Source organism: Balaenoptera borealis, assembly GCF_965194805.1.
Source record: "Balaenoptera borealis genome assembly, chromosome: 17".
NCBI classification, from domain to species: Eukaryota; Metazoa; Chordata; class Mammalia; order Artiodactyla; family Balaenopteridae; genus Balaenoptera; species Balaenoptera borealis.
The window spans coordinates 54,288,314-54,311,092 of NC_138876.1; the positions used below are offsets into that span (position 1 = coordinate 54,288,314).

The following is a 22,779-nucleotide window of genomic DNA, read 5'->3' on the forward strand; positions in this document are numbered from 1 at the left end:
GATGTCGCATCTTAGCATCTCTACTACTTCCTAGCTACAAGGACTTGGGCACTTGAAGCATGAAATGGTAGCACCCTTTCTGAAAAGCCTTCCTTGATTGTTACTTATAGAGACTTAGGCCAGAGCCCTAAATCAGGCCAGGCTCTTGACTCTCATTCCCCAGTCCATGCTCTTGCTCTTGTGTGGGCTCCAGCCACACCTGAGATGACTTATCTCCAGATACACAATCTTATCATGCCTCACTGATGTACATGTATTCCTTTAATCAGATGCCCACTGAAATACTGGTTCAAATTCTACTTTCTCTGCAAAATCTTTTAAAACCAGATTTAGTTATTTCATCCTCCAGACTCCTCTAATTGAATGTTCGAGTCTCTATTATAGCTGTTGCTTGATTCTGTCATCTTTTCATCCTTTGTGGACACATGTGCCTGCTCCATTAGAATGTAAGTTCTTAGTGACTCAGAATTATGTTATTTATGTTTTGACTAACAAGTGATGGGGTAACCAACTCATCCAGTTTGCTGAGGTTTTCCCTGGTTTGAGCATCAAAAGACCTCATTCTGAGAAAACCTTTAGGGCAAACCAAGGTATACAGCCTCCTAATGTACAGCACAGTTCAGAGCCTACAGAAGGGTTATAAACTGTCACTGGAATAGTCAAGAACTTTGGTTATCTTTCATAAATGAATCTTTCTTCACTGTGTGGTCCTTAACCTACAGTTCTTGGTCGATGTTACTGTGAAGTATTGAATATTATATTTCCTTGGTCATCCTATATTGAGAAAATTTGATTATTTAAAGAGATTAAAACAATCTTAAAATAAAATTAGTATTTTGAATATTAAAATGTTATTCTAGTCAGATGGTTAATCTCAAAAGATAGGAGAAATTGAAATGCTGCTGGAAAGTGTTGAGTAGGAGGGAAGAAAAATAAAACAATCCAAGCCTATATTACATAGTCTCTTCATTAAAATGTTATTGCATTCATTCCTTTGTTTCACATCACTGTGTATAATTATAGTACATAAAACCTCCAGATCTTCCTGCTGCTAGGCATTTAAAAATATCCATTCCAGATTTTCAAAACAAGTTTTACTATACAGTAATTATATCACATGCATGTGCAATGCTTAGATTATATTTATCATACCACCTTAAATTTAGACCATCTCTATTAGGGTTGACTTAATCATTTTCATAATGATGCCCTGGGCATTTCCTAATAGGGCAGGAAGTAATCCTATTTGATGGGAGTTCACAGGCGCTAGACAGACACTTGACTTTGCAACATGTTCTAAAAGAGAAATAAGAAAAATAGTTTCAGAACTATTGGACACCAGTCCTGCACACATAACTTTGTTACCTTTTGTTATGGTAACACATCTTTAGGCTCTGCAGAGCACAGCTGGATGCTGCCAGTGTTGGCAAGTCACACGACATGGTGGAACAAACCACGGATTGAGATTCAGAAGACCTAGGTTTCAGTGCAGTTGAGCTCTCTGGTCTCTGACAAGGAGATAATCCTATCCATGTAATTAACTGTGGTGAAAAACTCATAAGAATAATTGTGAAAGTGACTTCCAAGTCATAAAGTTGAGGCACCATAATGGGACATTTTTAATTAGGGGTGCACATCAGAATAACCTGCATGCCTTCCAAAATACAGGTGGGCCCCACTCCAAGGCCAACTGGATCAGAATCTCCTGGGATAGGGATCAGAAATATACTTATTTTTTAAAAGCCCACAGATATTTCTGATTTACTTGCCTTTTTATAAACTATTGGGACAGTACAAGATGATTAGTTTTCTAGAATGATGGACCTGAAATCAAATCCCTTCCAAATCTCTTAATAATGTTGTGACTTTGAAATATACATTAATATGTTGAGCATCAGTTTCTCTAGTCTGAAAACTGGAGATATAAACACTTCTTTGTGTAGAGATGTAGGTAAAACATCTAGGTCAGATGTCTGATAAGTAACCTAAATACCTGAAGATCATAAGACAAAAGGGAGTGTTGGCGACTGTGGCTAATTGGAGAATGCAAGCCTTAATTAAACATATTTTAAAAAATTACTGTAAAGACTGACCTGGTCACACAAAATGTATCTGCAGGCATGACATTTGGTTTTTTCTCCTAACATACTGGCCAGTAAATAACCAATTCTCAAGTACTATATAAAATATAAAATCCTGAACTGTCTGAAAGTATGTTTCTATATGTATGTGTAAGATACTGCTAAATACAGGATTATATATTGATTCAGCAAGTATTCAGTGCCCATTATGTACTTGTAAGTCCAGATAGAGATACTAAAAGAACTAATTCAAAGAGTTTACAGCTGAGAGACAGAGAGACAGAGAGAGGCAGAAGATAAATTAAAACATGTCCATTACTAACAATACTGATACTACCAAAACTACATTTCCACATCTTATTTTTTATTAACATTCTACCCAGGTATTTGTGACTGTCTGAATTCTTATATACAGTTTTTAAAGATCGCTAATGACTAGAAATATTTGGAATTTTAAGTAATTGTTTTTAGAAACAGAGTATATTTTAACTAGATTGGCATGGTAGTTTGTTGTGAAATAAGAAGGCTAATTAATGCTAAGGCTCCTTCCAGTTTTAAGATTCTATAATTAGGAAGCAATAAATCGTGGAATCATCATGTAAGAGGAACCACTGACCAAATGACTCAGAGTCATTCTTAGAGCTGGAGCATCTCTTCACGTATTTGGGGAAAATTTTCATCATGTGAGATCGTCTTGCAACCTAAAATGTACAAAGCCTGGCAGCTTTCTCATTCAGTTAAAATTGGACTGTCCCCTGTCATCATCACAGGTCAGATTTTCCAAACTCAACTAAAGTCTGAGCAAAATAATTTTACAAAGCCTACTGCTAACATTTATTTCAAATCATGACTCCTCCACTTTTTAGATCTGTGACTTAGGCAAGTTAACTGCACTTAAGTTTTCATTTCCTCATCCTTAAAATGGTGATGATCAGAACTGAATAAGACTTGTCATGAGGGTTAAATGAGACAATGTTTGTAAAGCACTTAGCAGAGCCTTGGCATATAGTAATAGTTCATAAATGGTGTCTAGCATTTGGATTATCATTTTTACTGTTACACAACTATGGCCATGTTGTCTTAAAGGTTAGGAATTTTTAATGTCTTCATAATTACCCATGCCAGACATTTTTGCAGGAGGCTTCCCTGCTTGCAAATCCTCTCTCACAGGTGGCCATTCAAGATTAGATATAAACTCGGATCTGACTCAGTCCAAAGCTCAAGTGCATTCTACTTCACCCCAACTGTTATGGAGAGGAATAAATCTTGGGAACAAACCTGGCCTTTTCGTTTGTCTCTCCTACATTTGGGGTTTCCGCTAAAGATTTTATTTTTAAGGAAAGGTCTTGCAGATACCAACAAAACACACGCACACACACATACACACACACACACGAAAAGTACTCTGATGTGATAAAGGCCAACTTCATTAGCCTGCCACTGAAGACTCCATAATCTGGTTGGAATTTACTACTCTAGCCTCCCTTCCCCATTTCTCTCCTTCCCTTTTTGCACAGCCTACTCCAGCCAAAACTGACCAGTTATTCCTCATGCAGGCAGAATCCTTCCCTCTTCATGCGTCAAGCCCAGATGTTCAGCCTTTTCCCGAATCTCCAAATTCTACTCCATTTCCAGGCTTGGCAACAATGTCAGCCCTTCCAGAATTCTCAAAAAAAGTGCTTGGGCTTTAGACTGAGTCAGACCCGAGTTCATATCTGATCTTCATCCCTGACTAGTTGTATATTGGTGGAGTCTTTAAAAATGTCAGCATCTGTGTCTTGACTATAAATAAAATTCTATACTACAGTGCTGATAGGAGGATTGACTGCACAAACAAGGAACATAGGCACTAACAACATGTCTCAGGGACATCAGTGGTTACTTCCTGCCTGGAATTATGATCATTTCTTCTACTTGCTTATTTACAGAAATGGTACAGAACAACTGGATCACTATGTGGGAAGAACAATTTGAGCTGGATCTCTAGTCTCATTCCTTACACCAAAATAAATTTTAGATGAATCAAAGTTTTCAATGTAAAAAATGAAACATCAACAACAACAGCAAAAAAATGGAAGAAAAGACAGGTGAGTTTATTGATGAGTTGGAGTGGAGAAGGCCTTTCTAAGCAGGACACAATAATCAAAAGATTGTACAATGAAAAGACTGCTGATTATAGCTAATTAAAATTTTTCACTGTTCCTACAGCAAACAAACAATATAAAAATAAAAATAAGATTATATCAAACTGAGAAAATAAATTTTCAACCCATATGATAAAAGGTTAACTTTCTTAATTTAAAAAGAGCTTTTATATATAAACAAAAAATGCTGAATACCCCAATAAAAAAAAAATAGACAAAGTATTTGGTCAGGTAGCAAATAAAAGTATTTGATCGGGTAGCAAATACACATGACTAGTTAAGTGTGAAAAGATGTTCCCTTTTGCTAATAAAAAAATATAAATTAAAGCAAAGAGATACGGTTTTTAACCTATTGGAAGAGCAAAACTTAAAAATGTAGTATGTGATGTTGGTAATGGTTAGGGCCGCAGGCCGTCTCATGCGCTGTTGTGGGGATGGTTCAACTTAGCAAATTTTGTTAAGATAAAAACAGGACATTCCTTTGACTCACTACTCACTCTGCTAGAAATTTAGCTTAGAAATAAATTCAAGACCTACACAGTAATAAGCTGCAAAACATTTTGTACTTAAAAAAAAGTTAGTTCGTTGTTAATAGATGCCTGATAAATGGAGTCATGATATGTACCAAACATGGACTTCTACACAGTTATTTTAAAAAGTATGACATTGACCAGGATATTTCTAACAAATATTAAGTGGGAAAAAACTGATTCCGTTTGTATAAATTGAAAATGTGGGGGTAGGGTGGGTTGAGTGTGCATCAATATACATACACAATGTACATTTTTTTTAGAAAAATAATAAGACACTGAGAAGTACCTACTTTTAGGGAGCGGAACTGAGTGGGGAAGGAGGGGACATGTGGAATAAAGGGATATTTTTATTTTATGCCTTTCTCAACCAGTCGAGGGCCTGGATCTAGTAATCATAACTTTGTATATTACATCTAAATTGTATATACATGATAAACATCTCATCTATTGCGGGCATTTGTTCCCAGTTTGTCAGCTAAGACAACTAGAGAGGCCCAAAGTTTTGAGCACTGGATATAATTTATTAACCGAATTAAGAAATACAATCTGCTATTGTGTAGAAGTTCAAACATTTTTTAAAAAGAAGGGCCTTCACACTGAAAGACTGGAACCACTGGTGACGGAGAGGGATAAAAATAAAACACATATATCTGTGATGGGAACTCCTTATGCTGTTGAAGAGGAATCAGGAAAGGGTAGGTGTGGCTTTAAGAACGATCTGTGATATTTCAACCCCACCCTGACAAGCGATCTGAAAATGTCGCATAATATCTACCTTCACGCATCAGCAGTACTTATTTTTTAGAATGAAAACTGAAAACACTGCTTTACACGGAGGCCATAGCCACCTATCTAATCATGTTTATAAATAAATGAAATCTATATTCTAACAGTGAAAATGCAGCTCTGTGAGCTTATCAGTTGCTCAGATTTGAATGTATTCAAACTTTCAAACAGTAGAAGGTCTTAAGCCTCATGTCAGCCTAACACCCCACCTGTTAACTCTTCGGGGTTGTTTGCACAATCACACTGGGGAGGAGTAGGGCCTCCTGCTATCACTTACGTCATGTATGTGAAAAAGGTGCTCAGGGGCTCCAGGGAATGATTCCGGAAATACTCAAATTCTCTGCATAGCTTTTTTCTCATCTCCGTGTCAATAATGGAAACAGTAAGAGGATTTGTTTGGTTAGCCAAGAAGTTGCCATAATCAGTGGTCTGGAGATGAATTTTCAGATCTGAAATTAAATGGAACCCCAAATCAGGTTAAATTTTGAACATGCATGAATAACCTTTACAACATTAATTGAAATTTTGGTAACTTTATGACAAATGCATATTTAATTATTATCTTATTAGACCTTAACATAAGGTCTACATATGATTTAGATTTGAGCATCAATCTCTAAAGCAATAAAAAATTCATGTTAACACAGATAGTCTAGTACGATATAACAATTTTTAATTACCTAAAAAATCTAGAATTATTTAGCACAGCTCAAAAGAACATAAAAAATCACCTAGTCCAGAGATTGCAAATTGGTTTTACCTGAGCCAACTTAGTCATTTGAAAATAGTGCTAGGAAAACTGTTTGAGGATACTAAGCCTCCATCTCAGCTTGATGGAAAAGAAAAGTTTATTACTAATATTTACCACGGGTATGGGAGGGCAGCCACCAATATCCTTTGACTACAGATGAAGAAGTTGAGTTTCAGCAGGTCTAAATGGGAGTTATATAGTAGTGGAGCTTAAACTAAGAGATGGGTCTTCTTACTCTTGAATTCCAACATCGTTTCCATGGGATCATGCTAGATGTCCTTTAAATGGCAATGTTTTTGGTTGTCAGATAATTTAATTGATTTCCAACTTCATTTACTGTCACTTCATCCTGAACAAACCATTTGTTTTCCAGCCCTACGCTTCTGTTAATACTGATCCCATCTAACTCTATAGAATTGGCCCACTCCCCTTTTCAGATTGCTCATTATAATGTATCCTTCAACATTAAAATAATAGCTACCAGTGATTGAGCGTTTATTGCGTATCAGGCATTGTATCAAGTGTGTATTATCTCATTTACTACTCATGGCAACCCTGTGAGTTAGGAATGATTTTTAGCCCCTTTTACAGATAAGAACCCTGAAGCTCAGAGAGCTTAATAGCTTGCTCAAAATCACGTTGATAAATGGACTCAAAGCCAGTCTCATATCTTAAAAATCTGTAATTTATTGCCAATCAGTTAAATCAGATTATCAGTTGTTCTGTAAAGTCTTACTTCTGTCTGGCAGAATTATTCAATCTCACGCTGAATTTCAAAGTACTTGGATAATATTTCTAGCACAGCTCCTGTCCCAGGATATTATAGTCTTAATATGTTAACTCCAAAAATGCAGTTCTGCTTTCTTAGTTATATCTTTTATCTTTTGGTTCCTTGTGTAGTATCCAACATATAAGTGTTCTTAAATATCTGAATGTCAAAACTGTCTTTGGCACCATCTAGCACACAAGCGAAGACAATATAGCATCCTGGAGCTTACTGTATTTTTCATTCAAACATTTATTAAGCATCTGTTATGTGCTGTTACCACAGGAGGCCCAAAATGGACAAGACATATTCCTCATCTTCAAGGAAACTCACAATCTGGTGGAAGTAGAGGCACGACAAACAGATGATGCAAACAACTAAGTTCAGTGATAAAGATAAGAACCTTGATTTATGGGAACATAAGAGCAAGATGCATAGGGATGAGAGCAAAAAACCTAGGGGAGTTTCCAGAAGAAGGTTAAGCCAGAGGTGAGCCTTAAGGTGCTATGTAAGAGCACAAGGAAGGCATTCCATGAATTAGTATGGGTATGGTGGGTGCAAGAAACTCAAAACAGTTCAGTGTGGTTTGAAGCACTGAATGGGAGAGAAGGAGGGGTAAGAAGTGAAGCCAGAGAAATAAGCAGGGGCTGTCCCCAGGAAGGCTTGGTGTGACTTCCTTGATCCTGAGGATAACAGGGAGCCCCTGTGGGCTATGAACTAATCGCTCTGGAAGCTGGGGGGAGGGTGGATTTGCAGTTAGGCACTCAAGTGGTTCTTGAGTCTCTGAGATTCAGCAGACAGGCATTCTTCCTCAGTGTCTGGAGTAGATCATGCACCAGAAATGCTCTTCATCTGATGGACTGCAGAATTTATTTGCTCAATTACCTATTTAATTAACTTAATTAAAAAAAATCATACTCTTTTGCCATGTCTTCTTTGGCTTTTATTTTGACAGTCAGATTTTTATACAATTTGACAGTTTGCATTCTCAGCACTGAGGAATATTTGCCAACAGAAGTGACACAAATGGTATTTCTTCCAGAACCATGGTATATTGCTCATGTGACATATGTTTCTTTTAAGCAAAATAACTTCCAAACCTTTCAGCTGCCAGTGAGATTCTGAAATTAAATGTCTCAGGTGTTTCAGGGCTTCCCTGGTGGCGCAGTGGTTAAGAATCCGCCTGCCAATGCAGAGGACACGGGTTCAATCCCTCGTCCAGGAAGATCCCACGTGCTGCAGAGCAACTAAGCCCGTGTGCCACAACTACTGAGCCTGCGCTCTAGAGCCCGAGAGCCACAACTACTCGGCCTGCGTGCCACAACTACTGAAGCCCGCGTGCCTAGAGCCCGTGCTCCACAACAGAGTAGCCCCCACTCCCTGCAACTAGAGAAAGCCCGCGCGCAGCAATGAAGACCCAATGCAGCCAAAAATAAATAAATAAAATAAATAAATTTATTAAAAAAAAAAAGTCTCAAGTGTTTCAGACCCTGTAAGCAATCTTGTAATACTGTGCTTGGTGGAGAGACAGTTGAGATAGAAGGAGCCCTGTCTCACCAGCGCCAAGATGATCCAAGGGACACTTGCAATCAGATCCTAAGAAAATCTTAAGACCTGAAATATTTGCTGAGATAATATCATTATCTGTCAGTAATGACAATAATGCTTATAGTTTTTAAAATAGGATCACATATTTTTCCTTGCATTTCCCTAAATGCTTATCTAAATAGGTATGTGATGAATAGAGCTTTGTGGTCAAATACGTTTGGAATAAACAGGCTTCTTAACTGTAGGAAGTGAAAGCCTTTAATACATTAATTTGAATGATTTCTTTGGAACGAGTATGGTACAGAACCTCCCAAGCCACCAGAAATCAACGGAGCCACCCACAGAGCACACTTTGGAAAATTACACTCTTTTTTTATCCAGAGTAGTGTGTCAAGTGGCATTTTTTCTTTTTTTATTCAAATGAGGAACTGTGAGATCACTACCAACTAAATCAATTTTATAGGTCCCAGATGTAATAACATAAAGGGAACAGATTGAGCTATTATAACAAATATCTGAGTATATCACCCAGAGTAGTGTATATGCAATGTGCCCGCATGTGTGTACACAGGGTCACAAAGTAAAAATGCATCTTCTGTGTGTTGCAGTCACTGGGTTCAGGGAATTATCTGAGATCTCTTGGCCAGTGAGGCAGGACAACTATCTGGTTGCTATCTCTTCTTTATTAATTTGTTGGATAGATCTTTTTTTTTTTCTGTGCAGCTTCCTGTTGATACTCTATAAAAATGAATGTCCAGACCTTTCACACTCCAGGTAGGTTATGCCAAGGAAGCACCTTCAGAGGTACCTGTGAAGGGTGCTATCTTTGAGCAGCGCCCCGCCTCTTCACCACACTCTGCCGGCGCTGAACTTATGAAAGTTATTTGACCTTTCTGAACTCAGTTTCCTCATCTACAAAATAGGTATAGAAACTATGCTTTTGGGTTGTTGTGGGGATTTAAAAAGATGATGTAGGTGAAGAGCCTTTTTTTCCCTCACTTGTACCCATCTACTTCCAAAGTAATTTGCTTTAGTTGGCTAAGACTTTGATTTTTATTCTCTAAACCAGAATTTTCTTAAATAATATATTGGAACCTACCATCATATAATTACTCAGATTTTAATAAATATATCAGGATCTATAAAACCAGACGCTTCTTCCTCCGTTTTTGCTAATGTACTGCCATTCTCATGGTGATAAAACTTCAAGTCCTCTTTGATGCTTTATTAACTCCAAATCCCCTGCATTGTTCCTTAATATCTTCCTGGATTTCCTCTCCTTATATCCCCCGTTTAGAATGACCATATCATAAACCTAGCTCACCGTGGTAATCTCTTAATAGATTCTCCCAGGTTTGTTTCTCTTCATGTACTCCATGCCTCAAGGAATATTTCCTAAGAAATATTTTGATCTTATAATGATCCTATAAGTAGCTTGGAACTACTGAGTTTTAGGCAGATTAAAAGCAACTTGCATAATATTGGCAGAGTATTTTACCACTGACAATGATTTTAATATACATTATCTCTCAACCTTAACAATAATCCCCATTTCATAGATGAAGAAACCGATGCTCAGAGAAATAACTTGTTCATGTTTTCTATGCTTACAAGTATTTTTTTTTTTTTAAAGCTTGAATGCATTATTTATTTATTTATTTATTTATTTAGGGCTGTGCTGGGTCTTCGTTTCTGTGTGAGGGCTTTCTCTAGTTGCGGCGAGCGGGGGCCACTCTTCATCGCGGTGCGCGGGCCTCTCACTGTCGCGGCCTCTCTTTGCTTACAAGTATTTGACTGAAGATTCAAACGTACCTCCTCATCCAATATTTTGAAGCTCCATAATTAGACTTTCAAGGGCCTTCAAAAAATTTCCCAACCTAAATTAAATTCTTGCCTTATTCTCCAAGTATGCTAGTATTGCAGCCAAACTGCTTTACTCCTCACCCATATGCTTTTATTGTTTTCTATCTATAGTTCACTAATTCTCCCCAAGAACCTAGAATGTCTTGCCATATCAACTCCCCTCCACCCACCTCCTATTCCTTATCTAACTGGCATTTTCCCAACTTACTGTCTTTCAAGATTTGGTTCACTTTCAAATATATTTTCTATCTATAGGTTTAAACTCTTCTTATATTTTTAATTGTTTTGTTTGTTTATAGAATGAATATTTCCAAAACAAACCAGTGCTTTTGAAGGTGAATAGAATCAGCTACTTAGAATCATACACCAAACACCATTAACCATAACCAAGAAATGGAAGGATTATTTTAGGAATTCAAAAGTCCAGCAGAAGAGGGTAAATTAATTCTTGTTGTATATACACTGCAGTTCATGGGGTGTTCTTATGACTTCCCAGGAATTCTTATGGTTTACAGTTTACAAAACATCTTCAGAAATTTCTAATTCCCCTGGTAACTGGGAGTTAGGCCAGGGAGATACCATCTAAGTATCAGATAAGAAAGTACCATGACTAAAAGTTAAGCAGCTGGCTTAACATCCCAGAGCCAGAAAGTAGAAGAGCCAGGACTTAAACTCAAACATGCAGACATTTCTAATGTGTATTTTCAGATTCTTACTATGTGCAAAACATAGCCTTGGGCTAGAGAAGCTAGGGACAAAAAAGTATAAGGTGTGGTTTCTACACTTAAAAAAAAAGTCTTTTTTTAAAAAAATTCAGTTTTATTGAAGTATAACCAACAAATAAAATGGTAAGATATTTAAAGTGTACATTGTGGTGATCTGATATACATTTACATTGTGAAAGGATTCTCCCACCTAGTTAATTAACACCTCTATCACCAGACATATTTATAGTTTCTGCCCTTAAGGCTTAAATTTAGGAGGGGATAGATTCATTTATTCATTCAGGAGGTAAGCCCTTAACTGATAATTCAGGGGACTAGATAGATAAACGAGACAAATGTCCTGCCCCAGGGTGACATACTTACGCAAATATCACAGATGCTACACAGAATTAGGTCCATTACAAGGTACAATATAGCACAAAATTGAGATTAGTCAATTCTGTCCCAATAGGGATACAGTAGAAAAGGTTTTATAGAGAAATTGACTCTGAAGTGGAGACTTTAAAGAGGAATGGGTGTTCTCCAGGCAAGCAGGATGGAGAATGGAATTTGTGGCTGAAGGAATAACTGTAGAAGGGCAGAAGGGTTCTGAGGAAATGCTTACCAGGTAGAGATAGGACAGACTGCTCCAGCTTTTAAACTGAGTGAAGTTTATCCTGCCTGATGAAAGTATTTTTGAACAGAAAAGTGATGGTATTGTATATGCATTTTTAATACAAGGCAGAGAAAATAAGTACTATAATTAGAGGTACAAATAATGTCTAAAGGAGCTTGGTGAAAGCCCTTTGAAATAAGAGTCTTCCTTCTATATGAATTTTTTAATTTAAAAATAGGTAGCAGGTATAAATACAGGTAAACAATGAAAGGTCTCCTACTTGTCACCTACCTATCCACCCCCCCCCCACCACTCACTACTAGCCCCAGTAAATTACTAGTTTTAGTTTCATTTGAATCCTTTCACAGTTTCTTTGTATGGAGACAATCATATAGAAAATATATTTTAAATGTATCTGCCTTTTTCAGTAAACAGTATCCGTATGCTACACAGTTCTTCCCCTTGCGTTCCTCATTTAATACATCTCAGCTATCTTTCCATATAGGTCCTCTTAGAGTGTGTATGTGTCCTCATGCTTTTTTCTTTTCTTTCTTTCTTTTTTCCTTTTCTTTCTTTCTTTCTTTTTCTCTTTTCTTTCTTTCTTTTTGTAGCCGAAGAATATCCCATTACGTGACTGTTCCACAATTTATCTAACCAGTTCCCTGTCAATGGACATTTGATTTGTTTTTCATTTTCTGCTATTCCCAACAATGCTACATGAAGTACCAGGTCAAGTGTACATGCATTTGGAATTTTGAGGCCCAATTGCTCTCATTAAGGGGTTCTTATTTTTTCAATATTTTTATTCTCTAGAGTTGGAGCCCTTTTAGGGCAGGGACTATTTCTTTTCCATCTTTACTTCCTCAGCTCTAATGGGAAAGTGCTTAGTATATGAATTAATTCCCATGTGAAGGCACAGTTGGAAAGTAATGAAGGTCATGCCCCTTGAAAAGGAAGTAATTGTTCATGAGCTATAATCACCTCCTCTCATCCCCTTCCCATAAATCATGGCAAAGAGGACGAGGTAAAGGCTGGGTCAAGAGTGCTCTTACCACACCCTGAGAGCCAGAGATCACTTTCACCATATATTTTAGAAAAGGGTATTTCTTACTAAATTTTAAAGCTCTGAAGTATTCATTTTACCACTTTGTCCTTTTTTTGAAGAGGAAAGAATACTTACAAAAGTCTTGTTTGTAATTAAAAAAAAAAATCTGATGAAAATAGCAGTGTTGCCATGAAAAGACATGGAGGGGCTTCAAATGTATGTTACTAAGTGAAAGAAGCCAGTCTGGAAAGGCTACATACTTACTGTATGATTCCAATTATGTGACATTCTGGAAAAGGCCAAACTAGGGAAGCAGTAAAGTGATCAGTGGTTGCTGGGCTGGGGGTCAGGGAGGGGGAGAATAGAAGAGTTTTAGGGCAGTGAAAATACTCTGTATAATACAATAGTGGTGGATACACGTTATACATTTGTCCAAACCCATAGAATGTACAACACCAAGAGTGACTGAAATGTCAACTCTGGACTCCGGGTGATTACCATGTATCAGTGTAGGTTCACTGATTATAACAAATGCACCACTCTGGTGCGGGATGTTGATAAGGGGGAGGCTATGCACGTGTGGGAGTAGGGGTTATATAGGAAATCTCTGTCTTTCCTCCTTAATTTTGTTGTGAACCTACAACTGCTCTAAAAAAAGTTTTAATTAAAAAAGTCAGCAGTGTTAATTCTTCTAAAGACTATTTTATGTCCCTTTAACATTATTATTTTGGTTCAAGTTAATTTTAAAGAACTTGTTTTAAAAGTTACCTTTTAAGAATTTTCTATGTGAATATAGCTTCCAAGCAGTACCAGAGACACAGGCCATGTGAACTGGCTTCCTCTCCTGTCCCCTGGAAGGACTGAGTCACAGAGGGTCCTAGTGACTGGTTCGGGTCACTGTTAGTCAGGGTCAGGCCTTGGAGTGGATGAGTATTTCTGACCACACTCACACAATCATAAATACTAGGATTTTTCAAAGCTTTTCTGGACAATTTTCATATTTCTCTCTTCCAAATTTACCTGAAACCTTATATGTTTCTGGTAAGTGGTTCTAAAACAACTTGTTGGTATCAGGACACTTTTCTTTTAAAGACGAGAGGACTTCAAAAGACTAAAGGCAAATATAAGCTTTGCCAAGTTAGCTTTCCTTTACAGAAAATGCCTGCTTCAACACATAGTACTATCCTGACACTGTTTTACCTACTCTTCTTTACCCATAATTTGTATGGTGCATATTATGTGAAAAAGTAAACAAATCCTAAAATCCTTAACTTCTGTCCCAATGAGTGTCCTTGAGTTCTTCTCTTCATGTCTTAAGCCAGCCCGGAAGTTTTCTCTCAGTACATTCACAGATGCAACAGTTGCACTGCTTTTCACAAGTGATTTATTTTTTATTTTTTTTTGTATTTTATTTATTTATGTATATATGTATGTATGCATGTATGTATGTATTGGCTGTGTCGGGTCTTCCTTGCTGCGCGTGGGCTTTCTCTAGTTGCGGCGAGTGGGGGCTACTCTTCATTGTGGTGCGCAGGCTTCTCATTGCGGCGGCTTCTTTTGTTGCGGAGCACTGGCTCTAGGTGTGCAGGCTTCAGTAGTTGTGGCTCGTGGGATCTAGAGCGCAGGCTCAGTAGTTGTGGCGCACGGGCTTAGTTGCTCTGTGGCATGTGGGATCTTCCCGGACCAGGGCTCGAACCCGTGTCTCCTGCATTGGCAGGCGGATTCTTAACCACTGTGCCATCAGGGAAGCCCCACAAGTGATTTATTTCCCAACATCTTATAAAATAAACAGGCAGGGCAGACATTATTTTCTATATCAAAATGGAGCTGAGAGCAACATGGACCTATTCATGTATCTTCCATTCATGCTCAGGAGGCAGACATTTTAGTGGAAAAGCAGATGCAGATGTCTGCATACCCCACCTCTGACAATGTGGTTAGATTAGTCACAGCCACTCTAAGCCTCAGAGTCCTCAACTGTTAACTGAGGACATGAAACCCTTACTTTATTTAGATTGATTTTCTCATGCATCATTATAACCTATAGTTTGATGGCTCATATTTGATATTCCTAAGAGTCTCCAACAGATTGGCAACAGATTCAAACACAGTTGTAAAACAAATGGTTGAAAAAATATATATATTAATGGGAGGAAAGAAAGGTAGAAACCATGAGATACAATGACAATAAAGCAATGGTGTATATAAGAGGGTTTCTTACTCGGGGTGCAGGATGACTTCAGGTGGTCCACGACCACCTGATGTTATATGGAAAATTCTATATGTATGCACCTGTGTGTATTTTTCTAAGAAGTTCATTCTTCGGGTCTTCAAAAGGGTCTGAAACCTTTCCTTCTCCCCCAAAGTGAAGCTGAGGGTGGTTTCTCTCTGAATTCTTTAGTGAGCTGGCTAAACCTTGCTTTGTATCATGAAGACATTTCATGTATTGTTTATGTTTAAATTTGCATTCCTCAGCCCATTTAAAAGCTTGACTGAAAACTATTGAGAATTCATTCAAATGGCTTCTCTCAGAAGCATTCATTATGCTCTGTGTTCACTAATTTTTTCTACCTTAATTTATGCTGATTTTATATATATGATTAACATTCTCCGGACACCAAACTCCTAATTAAATATGCTGAAGTGATTTAGGATTTGGGATTATATTGTAATCATTTGTAGCCAACAGAATTAGTTATCATCTACAAGATTTGTCTAGCTGTTTCCATTGCTAATGAAAGGAGAGGGTCTCCCTCAACTTGGGCAGTTCTGCCTTAACTCTGACTCTAACTGGTCAGAACCATAAAGTGACCTCAGGACCATCAGCCCTACTTGAGAAGCCTGCAAAGTCACCTCCGAGTTTTTGTTTTATTTTGCCTTCTAATACTCTTCCTGGCAGTCTTGATCCTTATTGCTTTCTTGCTTTTTCTAGAATAATCTAGAAGTTTTAAAGCACCCTATTATTGACATTATTATATTAATTTTATAAGCATGTTTCAAAGTAAACAAATGTAGTGTTTTTTTGTTTTTATTTATTTATTTATTTATTTTTTATTTATGGCTGTGTTGGGTGTCCGTTTCTGTGCGAGGGCTTTCTCTAGTTACGGCAAGTGGCGGCCACTCTTCATCGCAGTACGCGGGCCTCTCACTATCGCGGCCTCTCTTGTTGCGGAGCACAGGCTCCAGACGCACAGGCTCAGTAATTGTGGCTCACGGGCCTAGTTGCTCCGCGGCATGTGGGATCTTCCCAGACCAGGGCTCGAACCCGTGTCCCCTGCATTGGCAGGCAGATTCTCAACCACTGCGCCACCAGGGAAGCCCAAATGTAGTGTTTTTAATAATAAAAATACTATATATTTAAATGTGAAATCTTTGGTAAGCCTTTGAAAATACTGTAGCTTAAAGATAATTTCCAGGGACTTTTCTGGTATTCCAGTGGTTGAGAATCCATCTTGCAATGCAGGGGACGCTTGTTCAATCCCTGGTTGGGGAACTAAGGTCCCACATGCAGCGGGGCAACTAAGCCTTTGTGCTGCAACTACTGAGCCCATGTGCTCTGGAGTCTGTGCACCACAACTAGAGAGAAACCCACGTACCGCAACTAAGACCCCACACAACCAAAAAAATAATAAATAAATAAATATTTAAAATAAATAAATTTTTTTAAGAAAAAGATAATTTCCAGAGAGGAGGGGGAAATGGGGAGAAGGGTACGAAGTGTTGATTATACAAGATGAATAAGTCCTAGAGATCTACTGTAGAGCATAGAGCCTATAGTTTACACACACACACACACACATATAGTAATAACAGAGGGCAGGAGGAAACCTTTGGAGGTGATGGATTGGTTTATGGCATAGATTGTGGTGATTTCCCAGGTGTATACCTATCTCTAAACTCATCAAGTTGTATACATTAAATACGCACAGCTTTTTGCATGTCAATCATACCTCATAAAGTGGTTAAAAAAAAGAGATAATTTCCATTTGTAGAGTGCTTCACAGTTCTTAACACATTCTCTCATGTACTGCCTTATTTATTTCTCCAAACAACTCAGCAAAGCAGGCATTACCATCGAGTTTTACAAATAAGGAATCAGGCTCAGAGGCTTTCAGCCCAAAGTCACCTACCTATTCCTGGCAGAGGTCAAAGTCAGGACTTTTGAATCTAGGATGGCCTCACCACATACCATGTCTCTTGATTTTTTTTCTTAAGCTCCATTAAAAACAAACCTCAAATATACATACTCTCGTGTTAATAAATACTGGTAAGTAGAATAGAATAAAATTCTCTAGACCAAGGTTTAGGGTATTTTTTTTTTTTTTTGGCCATGGATCCCTGGACAGTTTGGTGATATCCTTCTCCAAATAATATTTATAAATATGTAGAACGAGGGACTTCCCTGGTGGTGCAGTGGCTGGGAATCCGCCTGCCAATGTAGGTAACATGGGTTTGAGCCCTTGTCCGGGATGATCCCACATGCCGTGGAGCAACTAAGCCCGTGAGCCACAACTACTGAGCCCACGTGCCACAACTACTGAAGCCCATGCGCCTAGAGCCGGGGCTCTGTAACAAGAGAAGCCACCACAATAAGAAGCCCGCGCACAGCATCCAAGAGTAGCCCCCACTCTCTGCAGCTAGAGAAAGCCTACACGCAGCAACGAAGACCCAAGGCAGCCAAAAATAAATAAGTAAGTAAGTAAGTAAATAAATAAATAAATAAGTAGAAACGAAAATACATAGTATTACAAAGGAAACCAAATATTTTAAAATATAGCTATTATTTTAAAATGTGTAATAACGTGATTCTTTATTAAGACATTAAATATCAAGGATGAGTGCAATATCTAGTATAATTTTGAAATAGTGAAAACATAAATGATATCTCAATGTATCTGCAAGAACAGTATGAGGATATGAAAACACTGAATTTCTGTTGGTGACAAAGTACTAACCGCCGTGATTTGTTGCCTGCATTCATAATGAAAGGAAATGCTACATTTTACTTAGAGAATACTGAAAATAGAGATGTAATTTTTTTTTCCTCGTCCAAGTTCATGGACCCCTGAAGTCTGGACCCTGGGCCTAAGAACCCGCCCTGGACTCCCAGGTCCCTGGTCCATGCTTCCAGTGGGCAGCATCAATCCCTTTTTTCCTTTTTAAACTGCGAGAAGAGCGGCGCTTACCCTCCAGGGTCTCACACTGGACCAGGTTGATGTAGTCCTGCTGGGTCAGGAGGCCGGCTTTGCATCCTCGCACCAGGCCCTCCAGGTAGCCATGGTCCGCGTTGAAGTACAGCTCGGCGCCCTCAAGCATGGGGGAAGCGGTCGCGGCCGAGAGAGGCTGAAACAGCTCTGCGTCCCGGGCAGACCCCGAGGACGTGCACCGGTCTGGAACGAGTGCTAGCAGTTCTCCGGAGTTACCGGGAAGCGACCTCTCAGCTGATAGTCGGGGTTTCGTGACTAGTTTCCTCCGCTTTCAGTGGCTTTCAACATAGCCTGCCCAGCCCTGTTTTTACATCAACAGTGAATCAGCTAGATAACCCGAGTGCACCCGGGAGCAAACCCTTGCTGGGAGAGGAGGGTCATGAGAAGGGGGGGCAGGGCTCTTTCCCTTCGAGAGCAACTGGCCCCTTCCCTGCTTTGCTATTGGAACCCTTGCTACAGCAGAATGTTGTGTAAACATTCCTTCCCCATCTGAGCTTCTGAGCTTTCAATTGTAAATTACATTTGTCCTAAGTGTCCTGAGGACTATCAATAAGAAGAAAGAGAGGGCTTTTTTTTTTTTTAAATTAACTTATATGTAAATAGAGCAAACGTGAGCAAGCAGTTTGGAGAACCCTGAGAAGCTCATTCAGCAGCACCGTGTGTGTAAAACCAATGACTAGTAATGCCTTAACCTGGTCAAAGGTTCGTAGCTGCTTCCCTCCCCGCGCCCAGTGTTTGGGCAGAGAACAGAAAACAATCCTGGGAGTTGATACACAGTGTTGTGATTCTTAATAATAAGCCACTACCTTTGCAAAATCTGACCCTTTACAAGGCGCTCTGCATTTTTTTTTTTCCCATTTGGATCTCAGGATACTCAGGTGAGTATCTGGACTGATAGTATTACTACTCAAATCACAAATAAGGAACCAGCTCTCAGAAGTTGGGAGGCAGCTCAAAATGCACAGCTTAATTAAGCCAGGACGTAATTGTTGTTTCATGCTCCCAAAAGGAATGCTGGTTCTCCCTTACACTGAGCTCTAAAATTCTATCAAATACCCTGAACACTATTTTACATATGTAGTATTTCACTTTCATATATACTGTGTCAAATTCTTAATTGAAGTTAAGGTGCCAGAAATTCTCCAGTCTCTTCTCAGTATTTCCAAGACTGTGATCCACGTGGCAGAGCAGTTCTCCCGGGTTCCCTTACCATGCTACTCTCTGCACAGGTGCCGCTTCCCAATAAAATCTTTTGCTTTGTCAGTACGTGTGTCTCCTCAGACAATTCATTCCTGAGTATTAGACAAGAGCTCACTTTCTGGCCCTGGAAGGGGCCCATCCCCCTTCCTGTTACAGTTACATTGTGAATTGCAAAAAATTTGAAGAAATAGTCTTTCAGTATTCGAAAAACTGTTTTATTCAGCAAAGAAGCCACGCACATTATATATGACTTCATTGTTTCATTTTTGTCCTACTCATTAATGTAAATAAAAATATCAACCAACAGTCATTGGAACTATACTTGTTTGTCAGTTGCAACCATAGGTTGGCTACAGATTCTAGAGTTGAACAAAGATAAATGAAAGCATACTGTGAAAATCAATGGAGCATATGGGATTTGTAAGAAAGAGTATTATTTTATTGTTATTTGTAAATTGGGTAATATGCATCCTTTATATCATAAAATTTATGATAAACATATATACATATTTTGAGGGGAGAGCCAGTTGTTAAATATTTAGAGCACAACACAAAGTCTTCATAGTTTTGCTGAGAACTAGCCCTGAATGTCCACATGCTCAAAAAAGAATGGATTTTGTGTGAGTGTGTGCGAAAAACTTCAGTTTGCCATATTTTATATTTATAAGCAGACAAGTTCCAATGTTTCTTTAAAATGATAGGCATCTACTTTCTCCACTATTATGAAATTAGTGGATGAAGCAGGCAAAGTATTTCTTTTTCTTCACGTTACTCTTCTAACCTAGCAAAAGCAAAAATGTCTCATTCCTGCTAAAGGTACTTATCAAAAATGAGATCAAACTCATGGGATATGAGAGGAAACCCAGCACAGTGACAATAATCTGGAGCTTCTTTGTAAATGAGTCCTTCTGGTGAAAATGTAATAAAAATGTTCATTTCAGGGCTTCCCTGGTGGCGCAGTGGTTGAGAATCTGCCTGCCAATGCAGGGGACACGGGTTCGAGCCCTGGTCTGGGAAGATCCCACATGCCGCGGAGCAACTAAGCCACGTGCCACAACTACTGAGCCTGCACATCTGGAGCCTGTGCTCCGCAACAAGAGAGGCCGCGACAGTGAGCGGCGCGCGCACCGCGATGAAGAGTGGCCCCCGCTCGCCGCAACTAGAGAAAGCCCTCGCACAGAAACGAAGACCCAACACAGCCAAAAATCAATAGATAAATAAATAAATTTATTTAAAAAAAAAGAAAAAAAGTTCATTTCAGTGTTTAAACTACCAATGATGTTTAGGAGAGTGGGCTTTGGAGTGTGACAGAGTATGAGTTTAAATGACTTCCTCTCTCTGAGTGCCAGTGTTTTCATGTGTAAAATGAAGATAATAACACTCACCTCAGTTTGCTGTAAATCTTAAATGAGATACAATCCTTAATATGCTTAGCAGGTATGGGCTTGTGTGCTAAGAAGCTACTGCAATGGCTTCTCTTCTTCCTCCTGTTACTACAAACTGTAATCCTAATTCATTAACTACACTGAGTTCCTGAAAGCCAGGAAGAGTATCATCATCTTTCTGTCTCTCAAGTGCCTAGTAGCATGCCTTGAGGGTGAGCAGAGACTCAAATAGCTGTTTGCTGGATAAAATTGCTCTTACAGAGTCTTTAGTTCCACATTTCTCTAGGAGACACTATATTTGGTAATTGTATCCAAAGAATGAAGGTATTGCGGTTTTGTAGCATGCTATACATATATATGTATATGTGTATGTATGCTTAACTATATAGAATATATAGGACTTATTACAAATTTCTGTCAGTTTTAAGAGCTCCCAAGAGTCATTAGCTTCATAGCCATTCCGAGCCAAACAGTTCCTTGGAGTGTCTTTAGAGGCAGTGTTGTGTAGGATACACCTTGGAGTGGGCGCAGGATGACATCCTCAGTGACAAAGTCAAAGGCCAAGTCAAAGTCCTTTCCTAAAGCTATCTGCACTTCAAACAAACAAACAAACTTTAAACCTTTTTATTATGGGACATTTCAAACATATATAAATGGAAACAATACTTTATAATTAACCCCCATGTATCCATCACCCTGCTTCAATAATTATTCACTCATGGCCAATCTTAGTTCAGCTTTACCAGGGATCAGGAAGATTTTTCCCCATAGGGCCAAATAGTAAATATTTTAGCCTTTGTGGGCCATACAGTCTCTGTTGCGACTACTCAACTCTGCCTTTGTAGCAAGAAAGCAGTCATAGATCACATAAACAAATGAGCCTGACTGTGTTCCAATAAAACTTTATTTACCAAAAACATGGGACTTCCCAGGTGGTCCAGTGGTTAAGAATCTGCCTTCCAATGCAGGGGACATGGGTTCGATCCCTGGCTGGGGATCTAAGATCCCACATGCTGCAGGGCAACTAAGACCACGCACTCTAGAGCCCTCCCGCCACAACTAGAGAGAAGCCCACGCGTCGCAGCTAAGACCCGATCAGCCCAATAAATAAATAAATATTTAAACAAACAAACAAACAAGCAAATAGGTGGTGGGCCAGATTTGGTCTGGGCCATCATTTTTGGCCCTGCTCTATAACATTGCCCACTTCCTCCCTACCCTTAATTATTTTCAAGTAAATCCAAGATATCATTTTTTATCTATAAATATTTCAGTTATCTCTAAAAGATAAAAATCCTTTAATAATAATATAATATTGTTATATATACTGTATTATATATTATAATATAATGACTCCATTGTACTTGAAGTTATTCCTTAATATTAAATATCCAGTTAATGTTCAAATTTTCTCAGCATAATTTTTTTTACACTTGGCTTGTTGGAATGAGGAGACATTATAATTGGGTTACATGTCTGTTAACTTTCTTTTAGGTATGCCTTCCCTCCCACTAGCCCTGCTTTTTGTTTAAGACACTTGGTCTCAGGTTCTGGAGAGTTTTTTACAGTTTGGAATTTGCTGATTACATCCTGAGGTGTCATTGAACCTGTTGGTCTATCTTCTGTTATTCCTATAAGTTGGTAGTTAAATCTGGCCACTAGATCACTTTCATGTTAGATTTTTTGCAAGAACACTTCACAGCAGTATTGAATGCTTCCATCAGGATGCATGTAACATATCTCTCTTTTTTTTTTTAATGTCAGATGCCATTTATGATTACCACTTAGGTCCACTGTTTCATTTAGTCACAAAATGATTATATTTTAGTTTATCATTCCTTCTTCATTTATTAGCTGGAGAACTATATAAAAAGAGACTTTTCAACAACAACTGTTGGTTACCCTAGTTTACATTTCATATAAGAAAGCAGGATAAATGCTTAACTCGTTCCATTTACTTACCAGTTTTCCAAATAACAAGTTGGCTCTTAGCATCCTCCAAAAGTGACCAATAAGGGTTTTTTTTTTCAAAATAAAAAATATTATTATTAACATATGGATTTAAGCATAGTCATCCTGTTTTCTGATATAACCCCAGTAGTCTTTGACAAATTCCTTGTTTTCTGTAGACAGGCTGTTCCATGCTCATT

The 22,779-nt window shown here is 38.5% G+C and overlaps 1 protein-coding gene across 2 annotated transcripts in view; it reads right to left on the reverse strand.

Annotated features, from left to right (window-relative positions):
- ATP6V0D2 (ATPase H+ transporting V0 subunit d2) overlaps positions 1–20,256 on the reverse strand; it is a 49,130-nt gene extending 28,874 nt beyond the window's left edge. Inside the window, exons 1-2 of one of the 2 annotated variants that reach the window (XM_082363562.1) lie at positions 18,024–20,256; positions 5,822–5,993 (exon numbers count right to left, since the gene is read on the reverse strand). In XM_082363562.1, the coding sequence (XP_082219688.1) occupies positions 5,822–5,993; positions 18,024–18,153 (302 nt within the window). In that variant the 5' untranslated portion in view covers positions 18,154–20,256. The remainder of the gene's footprint in view (positions 1–5,821; positions 5,994–18,023) is intronic. The other variant, XM_082363561.1, reaches the window with a different exon arrangement.
- Positions 20,257–22,779: the final 2,523 nt, after the last annotated feature.